This window comes from Rhinatrema bivittatum, chromosome 4 (genome assembly GCF_901001135.1).
Source record: "Rhinatrema bivittatum chromosome 4, aRhiBiv1.1, whole genome shotgun sequence".
Taxonomy (NCBI): domain Eukaryota; kingdom Metazoa; phylum Chordata; class Amphibia; order Gymnophiona; family Rhinatrematidae; genus Rhinatrema; species Rhinatrema bivittatum.
Window position 1 is genome coordinate 26,200,826 of NC_042618.1, and position 13,474 is coordinate 26,214,299.

General features: G+C 44.9%; 1 protein-coding gene across 2 annotated transcripts in view; it reads right to left on the bottom strand.

Annotated features, from left to right (window-relative positions):
• CLMN (calmin) overlaps window positions 1-13,474 on the bottom strand; it is a 132,998-nt gene that overhangs the window by 16,178 nt on the left and 103,346 nt on the right. For both annotated transcript variants that reach the window (XM_029597882.1, XM_029597883.1), the window contains exon 9: window positions 11,505-13,034. In XM_029597882.1, the coding sequence (XP_029453742.1) occupies window positions 11,505-13,034 (1,530 nt within the window). The remainder of the gene's footprint in view (window positions 1-11,504; window positions 13,035-13,474) is intronic.

Genomic DNA, 13,474 nt, shown 5'->3' on the forward strand with positions numbered 1-13,474 from the left:
TACAGCCCTTGAAGCAGGATGCCACGCTGATACAAGAATACAGGCTGGCGTTTTTGAATTTGCAATTAAAAGCCCCTGAAGCAGGTCTCTCGAAACATGGTGCCATGTTGGGCGCATTGGGACTCAGAGCATAAGAGAGCACTGTTATTTTACTATTATATTTTTGATACTTCACAGTGGTTTTATGAGCAATGGACAAAAATATATAAATAATTCTTTTTTCAACACTACTAGAGGACCAATGATTATAAACATGACCGTTCTAGCAGAGAAAAGTTGTGTTTAATCAAGTAACATTTTCGGTGTTATGATGGTCCTTACAAATTAAGCCTTGGTGCCTACTGAACATTAAAAATTCAGCAGCTGAGTATTATTCTTTTGAATGTTTTGGAGTTTTTGCACTCAGCATTTTGGGATTATTTTTGGATGATTTGTTGATCTTTTTGTGTCTACAAAATTAAGGCCATGAAGGAAAAAACAAAAGCAAAACTATGAATAATCTTCCTAATTATAATATATTTCTTTTTGATGCAACAACTAATTTATATAGGCAAGACCATCATATTAACAGGCAATGTGCATTGCTGCAAGCTTAATGGCAACCATTGCTGTTTGTCTAGGATATATAATCATAGGTCTCTGCCTCCCCACCATTAGCATCCAAGACATTTTAACATTTTTTTCTTTTAAATATGCAGATAAAATGTAGTATTTGGGGGGGGGGGGGAGTTGATGATGTCACCAGTCTAGATGGCCGCCTGAGATTTCTCTCCCGTCTTCAGAAAGCCCTAATGGTGTTTTTTTATCAGTCTGCATTGTAATTTTGGAAATTTGCTTTGCCCTATTGTCCAGCTGACAGAGCGGTGATGTCTACCCGGAAGAAAACTGTCGATTTGAAGCCGTTTTCCTTCTCTAAACTCGGTGAAGAGCTAAGCAGTATGGACGGAGATTCTGGGTCTACTGATGCGTCCAGCATGGAACAAGGGAATGTCGGACCCTGGCAGCCTCAGTTCGCGGAATCTGACTTACCCTTGCGTGCAGAGTTCCATGAGTGGTTCTGCGACCTTTGTAAAGATATCCACAATAATAAGGCTGAGATGGTTGCCTTAATGTCAGAGCTCCCAGAAGAATTACAAGAGATTGGACGGCGCGTGCACGAGCACGGCGCGACTACTGACGCACATGAACTCCACCTCAAAGATCTTCAGAAGCAGTGCTCAGCTCGCCATGATGATAGTATCTCACTCTCCAATAAGCTAGAAGAATTACGTTTCTCAGGAATTACGGAGAGCTCTAACCCGGTGGACTATAAGGCCTTGATCCTGCAGTTTTGCGTCTTTTTAATGGACTCTGAGGAGGCCTTGACCTTCTCCCGCCTAGACGACAATGCTATTGAGCAGGCTCATCGGGACTTGGGACAGCGATTCAGTGATCGCCCGCGTGATATGATTGTATGTTTTCACACTTAAGCTACAAAAGAGCAGATATTTCTCCTAGGACAAGCAGGATGGTAGTCCTCACACATAGGTGACATCATCAGATGAAGCACAGCATGGAAAGCTTGGGTCAAATTTTCTAGAAACTCTGACTGGCACACTGAGCATGCCCAGCATGCCACTATCCATGCATCCATGCGGGGTCCCTCTTCAATCTCTTCCATAGAGCTATCGTCTCACGGTTGTGGAGCCCGTGCTTTTTGTCTGTGGAAATCATCTCCGTCAGTTTTTCAACTCACCTACGCCGGGTCCCTCTCGATTTCTCCCGGCCTTAGCTATCTGGGTGGCGCAGAAAGTTTTTCTCATACTGTGCAGTCGATCCCTAATAGCAGAGCCCTCAAGGTCCACCAGCCATCGAACACTCAGCTTTTTTTTGTGCGTTCATGGCATTGTCGGGTTTTTGCTGATGCCCCCAATGCCCTCGGACTATGTACATCATGGACCCACATGAGGTGTGTATCCTCTGCCTGGGGGCATTGCACGACAACAGGGGGTGTCTGTTCTGCAACCAGATGACCCCCAAGGCTGGCGCACTCTCCTGGATAAGATGGAGAAGCACTTCGGGTCAAAGAAATCTAAGTCCTCAACGTTGGCATCGGGGCAACTGACACCGAAGGGCCGAGAAGAACCAATGGACACCGGGGTGTCTGTGTCCACCCCTCTACTGGGACCTTCGGTCGAGCGTGGGGCCGGTGATCATCCTCCTTTGATGTCTGGATCATCTCCACCGCCCTTGGTGCTGGGGAAAGACTGGGCTGAACACCATGGGAGTCCAAGAAACATTACCACCGGTCACCGTCTTCGCAAGGTACCAGGCTTGGGTCAGTGCTGGCTTCAGCTGTGGTGTCCCCGAAGCAACCCTGCAGAGAGGAGGTACTGCCCTCCATCAAACCCGAGTCCAAGGCATTCTGCATAGATTCCGGTGCTGATCTTCCTCAGAGCTCCAAGGGGGATCTGGTTACACCTCCTCCTCCTCAGTCCATCCTGTCGTTGTTGGTCTTCAAAGAGGAGTTGAAGCGCAGGATGGAACTGGCGGTTGTTCGAGCCCTACAGGACATCGATCCGCCGGTCCCACCGGTAGCTCCACTGGTGCCGGAGTCCACACCTTCCATTTTGGCACCGCTGCAGGAGAACCTTGAAGTACTTCTAGGCTTTCTCCCTCCTTTTCCATTCCTGAATCATGCTGGGAAGGACCGGGCTTAGCAAAATCAGTTGGAGACAATTCTCCCTCAGTCTCCAAGCAGCGCTGACACAATTTAGAGGGAATGCCAGGCTGTGATGCCCAAATATGGCAAGCAACACAAAGGGTAATGCACTTAGGCTTCTTTGCTACCGGTGCCATGGATAAACACTCGCTATCAGTACGCTCCAAAAAGCGTCCAATAAATTTGTGTACAGCTGTGCTAGTAATAAGCACTTTCCATGGATGCCCAAAATGTAGGCGCCCAATGGAGCGGATTCTAAAAGGGTTACGCGCGTAACCTTTTTAAACCTGCTCCTACGCGCGCCAAGCCTATTTTGCACAGGCCCGGCAACGCGCGCAAGCCCTGGGACAAGGGTATGTCCCAGGGCTTGAAAAAAGGGGCGGGGAGGGGGCGGGACCGATGCCTCTGTCACAGCGCCCTTGCCGGGGGATCGAGCACTGGCACTCGGCCGGTGCACACAACCTAATTCGAAAATAAAGGTGGGGGGGGGGGATTTAGGTAGGGCTGGGGGTAGGTTAGATAGGGGAAGGGAGGGGAAGGTGGGGGGGGAGCGAAGGAAAGTTCCCTCCGAGGCCGCTCCGATTTCAGAACGGCCTCGGAGGGAACGGGGAAAGCCATCGGGGCTCCCCTAGGGCTTGGCGCGTGCAAGGTGCATAAGTGTGCACCCCCTTGCGTGTGCCGACCCTGGATTTTATAACATGCGCGCGGCTGCGCGCGCATGTTATAAAATCGGGCGTAGATTTGTGCTCGACGGGTTGCGCGCACAAATCTACGCCAACGCGTACGTACTAAAATCTGGCCCAATATGCATTTCAGATAGAGAGGGGAAGGTTGGGGGGAGCGAAGGAAAGTTCCCTCCGAGGCCGCTCCGATTTCAGAACGGCCTCAGAGGGAACAGGGAAAGCCATCGGGGCTCCCCTAGGGCTTGGCGCGTGCAAGATGCACAAGTGTGCACCCCCTTGCGTGTGCCGACCCCGGATTTTATAACATTTTTTATAACATTTTATAAACTGTCCTGCCCAAGTGAGTGCTCCTAAATGCACACCTGAGTGCCCACCTAAGCACCCACCTAAGTGCACACCCGAGCGCACAAATGCGAACTGACGTCAGACACTGTTTTCCGGTAGCCTTGTGCGCAGAAAAGGGCACAAATGCTGTTGTGGCCTACCATGCAGCAACTAAGCAAAGCCTGAGACCGGGGCCTAGCCAAAAAGGCCGCTCAAGCCGCCAAGCGGGAGACAGGAATGGATGTCGGATCAACACGCCAAGCTCAGAAACCAGAGGGGAATGGAATCCCTAAAATTAACTCCTCTTTTTCCTTTGTTTAATTACTTTTTACCTGAGTTCAGCCTGTCCTGGCTGAGTACAGAGTTTGTCTCTGGTTGTGGGGGGAGAGGGCAAAGGCCTTCACTGCCACATTCTGCTTCCTGCATCCACTAGCTTCTCAGCTGTTTTTGTCTCTTCACTGCTAAGTCCACACCGGAAAAATCAGCTACCGGACTGAGGCACTCATCTGAGGGAGGGATCTTCCGATATCACTTCAGGAAAACTCGACTGAGGGAGGGACCAAAAGGTATCACCACAGCAGAGCGGGGCAAATTAACTTCCTTCTTCTTTTCTCCTTCTATAATTTTTTTTTTTTTTTTTTTTTAAGCAATCCCCAGTAGGGAGATACACCATCTGTTGGAGATGGAGAATACTGGTGGGCAGATGTCAGTGCAGGAGTATATACATACCGTGACGTCAGCTTTGCTCTGTCTCCATCTGCTGGTAGAGGTACATAACCCACTGGTGTGGATTAACCTGTCTGAATGCTAAGAAATCTATAATATTCTGGCACAGAATTATCTTTAATGTTCAGTCTGAAAACTGAGCAGGACTGCAACCCCAATAAAGCAGCGAAGTTACCTAGGTCAGCCACTGCTCTGCTCTTTGCTATGAAACGATGTGCCGGAAGTGCTGCAGAACTACAGAAAAATCCACTAAATAAACTGCAGCACTTTCTTTTGGGAATGATATCTGCACAAAGCTCACCAGCAGAGCACTCATACAGTCTTATTCAAAAAGGACCTTTGCCCATGGGAGGGGGGTGGAATCATTACTGAAAAGGTTCACAGTGCCTCAACTCTGCAACATCTGGAGCTATAGAGAAGTCCAAGAATAACAGCATTCTCCAGGCCTAGAATTTCTTTCCATCCATGCAGCCATACATCTGTCCCCTCACCATCGATATGTTTAACTCCTCGAAAACATTACAGACACCTTCCTCCGTAGAAGTAAATCTGTCAATGAAGTTAATGGATGACATAGAAAAAAAATGTGCACTTATGTCGGCACTTTTCCTGTGTACTTTACAAATTCTAGCTGCCAACCATTAAAAGCCAGCCATCGCTGGGGCAGAATGCTTTTCTACTTCATCTGGACCAGAGTTCTCAAAGGAGAAAGGACAAGGAACAATTATTGCCCAATTACTTTGGGGTTAACTCGGGCAAGAGGACATAAAGTAATTCACCCAAATTCACACACAGAGCCACTGGGAGAATGGGGGCCATTCTGAGTTTTAATGCTCATAAGAACATAAGAAGCTGCCATACTAGGTCTGACTGAGGGTTCCAACAATGGCCAATCCAGAATACAAGTACCTGGCAGGATTCCAAACATTAAATAAATCCCATGTTACTAATGCCAGTAATAAACAATGGCTATTCCCTAAGTCAGCTTAATTAATAGTAGATTATGGACTTCTTCTCCAGGAACTTGTCCAAACCTTTTTTAAACCCAGCAACACTAACTGCCTTAACCACATTCTCTGGCAGTGAATTCCAGAGCTTAATTGTGCATTGAGCGAAAAATAATTTTCTCCAACTTGTTTTAAATGTGCTACTTGCTAACTTCATGGAGTGTCCCCTAGTTCTTGTATTATCTGAAAGAGTAAATATTTACCCGTTCTAGTCTTCTCATGATTTTATAGACCTTTATCATATCTCCCCTCAACCGTCTCTTCTCCAAGGTGAACAGCCCTAACCTCTTTAGCCTTTCCTCATAGGGGAACTGTTCCATCCCCTTTATCATTTTGGTAGCCCTTCTCTGCACCTTTTCTAGTGCAACTATATCTTTTTTGAGATGCAGTGACCAGATCCGCACACAGTATTCAAGGTGCGGTCCCACCATGGAGCGATATAGAGGCATTATGACATTCTGTTTTATACACCATTCCCTTCCTAATAATTCCTAACATTCTGTTTGCATTTTTGACTGCTGTAGCACACTGAGCAAATGATTTCTATGTATTGTCCACTATGACCCCAGATATTTTTCCTGGGTGGTAACTCCTAATATGGAACCTAATATCGTGTAACTATAGTGTGGGTTATTTTTCCCTATGTGTATCACTTTGCACTTATGCACATTAAATTTCATCTGCAAGCTGGATGCCCAATCTTCCAGTCTCGCAAGGTCCTCCTCTAATTTATAACAATCCACTTGTGATTTAAACAACTCTGAATAATTTTGTGTCATCTGCAAATGTGATAATCTCACTTGTCATTCCGCTTTCCAGATCATTTATAAATATATTAAAAAGAGCCGGTCCAAGTACAGATCCCTGAGGCACTCCACTGTTTACCTTTCTCCACTGAGAAAACAGACCATTTAATCCTATTCTCTGTTTCCTATCTTTTAACTAGTTTGCAGTCCCATGACTTTTTAATTTTCTCAGGAGTCTCTCATGGGGGACTTTGTCAAACGCCTTCTGAAAATCCAAATACACTACATCTACCGGTTCACCTTTATCCACATGTTTATTAACTCCTTCACAAAAATGTAGCAGAATTGTGAGGAAAGATTTCCCTTGTGTAAATCCATGCTGGCTGTGTCCCATTAAACCATGTCTATGTTCTACTCCTACTAAGACTACTTAAAATTTCTATAGCACTACACAACATATGTAGCGCTGTACAAACATACAAAAAGACAGTCCCTGTTCAACAGAACTTACAAACATAAAGGACAAGAGACTTGGGGGTATTTTATAAAGCAAGACCATGGTTAAAAAGAAAAGAAAGTTAGTTAAGACTAAAAGCAATCAGGTTTCAAAAACGTGCATCTTTAGATGGGATTTAAACATGGTAAGAGAGGGAGCATAAGGCACCAGTTCAGGAAAACTATTCCAAGCACATGGCACAGCCAAGTGGAAAACACGGAGTTGGGAATTAGCAGTACTTGTCTGTCGAATGGAGTGCACAAGGAGGGGTGTAGAGAGAGATAAGAGTGGAGAGGTAGTGAGGTACTGCAGAGCGAAGGCATTTGCAGGTGAGAAAGAGGAGTTTGAACTGATGCTGGACGGATAGGGAACCAATGCAGTGACTTCAGAAGAGGGGTTATGTGAGTGACGTGACTTTGGTGAAAGGTAAGTCATGCAGCTGAATTTAGGACAGATTGCGGTGGAGAGATGACTTGCCGGGAGACCTGTGAGGAGCAGGTTGCAATAGTCTAAGTGGGAGGAGTTGAGAGAGTGGATAAGGATTCTGGTGGTCTGTTCGGAAAGGAAAGGATGGATTTTAGCAATGTTTTAACAGAGTTTTTTATATGCGGAAAGAAGGAGAGAGAGGAGTCGAAGAGGATTCCAAGGGCTGATGGGACCAGAATGATGACTGTTATCCACAGAAACAGAGAAAGGAGGAAGATGGGAGGTGGGCCCAGGGAGAAAGATGAGGAGCTCCGTCATGGCCATGTTGAGTTTAAGGTGGCGGCGGTCCATCCAGGAAGCAATGTCAGAAAGGCAGGCCGAGATCTGGGACTGGATTTCTGGTGAAATTTCTGGTGTAGAAAGGTAGATCTGGGAGTCATCAGCATAAAAATGGTATTGAAAGCCATGAGAGGAAATCAGAGCACCAAGGAAATTATTATATAGTGAGAAGAGAAGAGGGCCCAGGACAGAGCCTTGAGGCACACCAATTGGTAATGGGATGGCAGTAGAGGAGGAACCACCACAGGAAATGCTAAATGTGTGATAGGAGAGGTAAGAAGAGAACAAAGTCAGGACAGAGTCCCAAAATCCAAGTGAGGACAGAGTATCAAGGAGCAGGTGGTGATCAGCAGTGTCAAAAACAGCAGACAGGTTAAGGAGGAAAAGGACAGAGAAAAGACCTTTGGATTTAGCCATAAACAAGTTATTGGAAACCTTGGCAAGGGCTGTTTCATTGAATGTAGAGGGCGACAACCAGAATGGAGTGGACCAAGAATGGTTTGAGATGAAAGAAAGTCAAGACAGCGGCAGTGAAAAGCACATTCAAGTAGTTTGGAGGCAAAAGGAAGAAGATAGATGGGTCGATAATTGGCAGGACAGGTAGGATCTAGTGAGAATGTTTTAAGGAGTAGTATGATTACAGCACATTTGAAGGCAGCAGGAACAGTAGCAGTGGAGAATGATAGATTGAGGATGTGACAGATGGAAGGGATGACTGCAGTGAAGATGGAGCTGAAGAACTGGGTGGAGACAGGGTCAGAGGAATAAGTAGTGAGTTTGGAGGCAGAGAGATGAGATGTTTGCTCCACTGTGACTTCAGAAAAAAGGAGGAGTGACGGAGGCTAGGGGAAGAGTAGAGGAAAGAAGGGGAGGGCAGGTAAAGATGACCTGGTTGAGAACTCGACTATTTTGTGAATCTTGCCATGGAAGCAGTCAGCCATCGTCTGGGCAGAGAGTGAAGGGAGGAGGGAGGTGAGGGAAGTCAGGAACTGAGTGTGGCAAAGAGATGGCGAGGGCTGGATGTAACAGAGCTTTTCAGATAGAAACAGTAGTCTTGCTTGGCAAGTGTAATAGCAGACTGGAAAGTGGCCAGCATGAATTTGAAGTATATGAAGTCAGCATGTGATTTTAGCCAGAGACGTTCTGCAGGGCGTGCACAGGAACTTAGGTAGTGAATTCTAGGGGTGAGCCAAGGCTGGGGTTTAGTGCGCCTCACAGAACGGGTAACATAGTAACATAGTAATGACCGCAGAAAAAGACCAAAATGGTCCATCCAGCCTGCCCAGCAAGCTTCCCAAGGAGCAAGAGTGTCTAAGGCTGAAGACAGTATAGTGTTGAAACTGCTTCATGAACAGATTCAGATAAAGTTGTGGAGGAAAGGAGAGACAAAACAGCAGAGGAAAAAATAAAAGAGTCAACAACTTGGAGATTTCTAAAGGTGTAGGTGGTGACTGGACAAGACTGGGGGGGGAGGGTGGTTTAATGTGAAAGTTATCAGGTGATGGTCTGAAATCAGAAGAAATGAGGTGGAGAAATCTGAGAGACAGCAATTGGAAGCAAAGACTAGGTCAAGGCAGTCACCATGCTGATGATTAGGAGCGGTAGACCAGAATCAGAGATCAAATGAAAAGGTTAAAGAAAAGAGTTTTGAGGCATAAGGGTTAGAGAGGTCATAAACATGGAGGTTAAAGTCACCAAGGATAAGGGAACATGGGTCAATAAAGAAGGAAAGCCAGGAATCAAAGTTGGTGAGAAAAGAGGAGGGGGATTTATCAGGCGGTCGATAGATGACAGCTACCTGGAGAGGTAGTGGAATGAATAGGCAGATGGAATGGGTTCAAAGGAAGTAAAAGAGTGCGACTGAGGTGGGAGAAGGAATTGAAAGCTGCAGGAGGGGGAGAGGAGAGCAGTAGCGTAAAACTACACTGGGTTGGGGTGTGTGGGAGTAAAGATAACCTCCATGACAGAGAGCAGCAACTGAAGGAGAGTCCTCAGGGGAAAGCAAAGCCTCTGGTAAGGCAAGAAGATGAAGCGAATGAGGTAAAAAGGTCACAAATAAAGGCAAGCTTCTTGGAGATAGGGCTCTGCATTCCACAGGGAGCACGAGAAAGGAAGAGAAGAGGGAGGAAGAAGGGGAATAGTGATTGGAAGGGTTATGGCTTGATATGGGATGATGGAGTGCCAATTAGCTTGAAGGGTCAGGATTGGGATTGATATCTCCAGCTGAAAGTAGGAGGAAGAGCAGGTGAATACGGAGAAGATAGGTGGAGGTGTGCCGATAGTGACAACGATGAGATGGTGTCAGGGATAGTGGAAATGGCAGGCCAAGGGTTAGAAAACTCTGAAGTTCAAGAGAAAACTCTGAAGTTCAAGAGCAGCCGACGGTGCAGATGACAGAATAGTAGGTCAGATAGAAAATGTAGGGATAGGGGAGGGTGAACTTGTGGTTTACAGCAGGGAATAAGATTAGGGAGGATATGTTCTGTGATTTTGTTCTTTAGAATAGTTTCCACAATTTTTCCTGGCACTGAAATCAGATTTATCGGTCTATAGTTTCCCAGATCACCCCTGGAGCCCTTTTTAAATATCCAAGTTACACTGGCCATCCTCCAATCTTCAGGTACAATGGACAATTTTAATGACAGTTTACAAAGTACGAGTAATAGATCGGAAATTTCAATTTTGAGTTCTTTCAGAACTCTGGGGTGTATACTATCCAGTCTGGACAATTTGCTATTCTTCAGTTTATCAATCTGGCCTACTTCATCTTCCAGGTTCACTGTGATTTGGTTCAGTTCATCTGAATCATCACCCTTGAAATAAATTTACTGGACGGGTATCTCTCCCACATCCTCATTAGTAAACACTAGAGATGTGAATCGGAACCGGAATCGGTTCGGTTCCGGTTCCGATTCAAATCTTACAATTTTTATAGTCCGGCACGATTGTTTTTTTGTTTTTGTTTATGGTGGTCCAGTGGGGGCGCGGGGAGCGATCTCCCGCTCTCACTGGACCACCAGGTAATTTTAAAACGGTTTTGGGGGGGTGAGGGAGGGTGAGGGAAGCAAAGGGGTCATTTTTAAAGGGTCGGTGGGTTTTTTTTTTATCGGGCCATCGGCGCCATTTTTATTAGTGGCAGCCAAAATGGCGCCGATGGCCCGAGAGCAGGAGATCGGTCCTGGGGCTTCCACTGGACCACCAGGTACTCGTAAAAAGTTTTGGGGGGGTTCGGGAGGGTGGGGGAAGGTAAGGGTTTAGTTTTAAAGGGTCGGGGTGGGTTTAGGGGTTGTTTTGGTGTGCCAGTTTTCCCGCCCTCCCCCCAAATAACTTCCGTTAGTGGACACTAACCCATTAACGATTTTTCACGATAAATCGGGGGAATTTCTATTGTATTGCGCACTCTAACGATTTTTGACGATTTAAAAAATATCGGACGATTTTTTTAAATCGTCAAAAAACGATTCACATCCCTAGTAAACACCAAAGCACAGAATTGATTTAGTCTTTCAGCAATAGCCTTATCTTCCCTGAGTACCACTTTAGCCTCTTGATCATCTAACAGTCCAATCAACTGTCTCACAGGCTTCCTGTTTCAGATATATTTTAAAAAGTATTTATTATGAGGTTTTGCCTCTATGGCTAATCTCTTTTCAAATTGTCTCTTAGCCTGCCTTATCAATGTTTTACATTTAACTTGCCAATGCTTATACTTTGTCCTATTTTTTTTTCATATGGATCCTTCCAATTTTTTACATCAGTTCTTTTGGTTAAAATAGCCTGCTCTAGCTACTAACACAAATCTTCCCCCACACCCTGACCCACAGAAACTGTCAATATAAAACGCTTTCGGAGCTGAGGATGTCATTCAGCGGGGGAAGCATGCAGTGGGGGAAAAGCTGAGTTGCCATATTTATTGAATATGGTCATATTCTGAGAGAGGAAGATAAAAAGGTTAGCTTGTCTGACCTGTCTCCTGCCAAAACACACATATGGAACTCAGCTTAACCCAACATAAAATACATCAAGGGGCTATTTAAATTCTCAAAACATATTTACCTCCAAACTTTCAGCAATTTCGGTTGTTCCATTGCTTGTAGAATCTGTTTTAGTTAGCCCACTATAATTCAGCTCCCTTTCTGAATGCCTCTTTGAAGGTACAGAATTTGTGTCTTCCGAAGGGAATACATGTTGGGCTGTGTAAGTGACTGAATCGATCTCCTCTTCCTGGTTTGTATTTGCACCACTGAAAAAACCATTAGCAGATTCAGAACCCATTTCCGGAAATTCCACATTCAAGCAGGTGTTAGGCGTCGCGCTCCTGGAGGAGCATTTGTCCATTTGTGCTGGGAACATGCTGGTGTTAGTCTTTATAAATGTTTGTTGGGATTCCCCAGGCATTTTCTTTTGCTCTTGTAAGCCGTTGGCTAGAAGCTTGTTGCTTACGTCGTTATTCTGGGAATCATAAGGACCTGGCTTCACAAATGCATCTAAAACATCTGATATGGGAACACTGTAATGTGGATAATAGAAAAGATCATGTGGAATTACAGAAACTTTAGCAGAGCCGTGTGAAGCTTCAGACACAGATCCACCTCCATTATGGATTAGGGATGGCTCAAGAATTTTTTTTGACGGGACTGCAATTTCAGATTTAGTTGATCTGAACAGATCAGTTTGACCTTTTTGTCTGGAATCATTTGCTAAACATCTGTTTATTCTTGCTGACTGAAAACCCAACACCTGTTGTGGATGCTCACAACCTGCCGGTGCTTTCTTTAATGCCTCTTCTTCCTGCAGGTGCGAAATGTATTTCATTGCCTCTTCCTCTTTTTTGGCTTTCATCAAGACGTTAAGATCCTTGCCTTCTATAGCAAGTGATGTTATGGATGAAATTTTTTCTGATGGATGTTCATCTGTGTGAAACACTAGACCATCTGGTTCTTCAAATGTACTGCCAAATGATTCACTGTCAGAAGCACCAGATGTGTTCAGAGAATCTCGTGTCTTGATGCTTTGGTTCAACACATCTGTTAAGTTCTGTGCTTCACTGCTGTAACTTGTGGGCACCTCCAAAGGAGGCAATTCAGAGCTGTCTTTTTCAACAGCATTTTTCTCATTGGGTAAAACAGTTAATGAGTCATTCCTGCTAATTTCCTGCTCATTGTTTCCTAAGATCTCTACATAGGGAGTCCATTTATTACCAAGATCATGCCAGGAGTCATCTGGTTGAAAGTGGACAGTTCCTAAGGCATGCCAAGAGTTAGATCGATGAGGTTCTGCTGGCAGCAAAGCTGGAGGTTCCTCCTCTTCCACCAGTGGCTGTGCCTGATCTTTCAGTGATGGATTCAAATCGCCATTAGATTTTACTTGTGCATTTTTCGATTGGGGATCTTCTGTGGTATCTGGCTCAGGCCAAAGATTGATTTTTTGAGGAGGAGGTTGTGTACTTTCATGGCTTATGGCGTAGGCATAGTCCCCATTTTGATTAAAAATAAATACTGTACCCTCCTGTTCTTTCGGTCCATCTTTAATATGGACATAAGTGGTTTCAAGTGGGATGTCCTCATTAGTCTCAGAAATATCTTCCTGTCAAGGATAAGAATAGAGCTTGTAAAATGAAGAATATCAAAGTTATGCACAATAACAAAAATTCACACCTGTCAATTAGAAAACTAGGCTCCAGAATTATCAAGGAATTATAATTTACCAGATTCTTACATAGTTATATATTAGATAATGGTAGAAAAAGACCAGTTGGCCCATCCAGTCTGTCCAGTCTGCAAAGAACAATGGCTATACAAGGTCTTCATTCCCTTTCCAAATGTTCACCTTTTGTTGGCTTATAACTTGAAAGTAAAATGCATTCAAACTGTGTTTGTTCCATGTACCCACACATCCTAAAACCCCACAACTTCCAAGTAAAAAATATATTCCGGAATTTCTGAATAAATGAAGTAAAAATGAAAGCAAAGAATAGCTTGTACTTCTGTAGCAAATCCAAATACTTCAAGCTCTAATGTAACCAA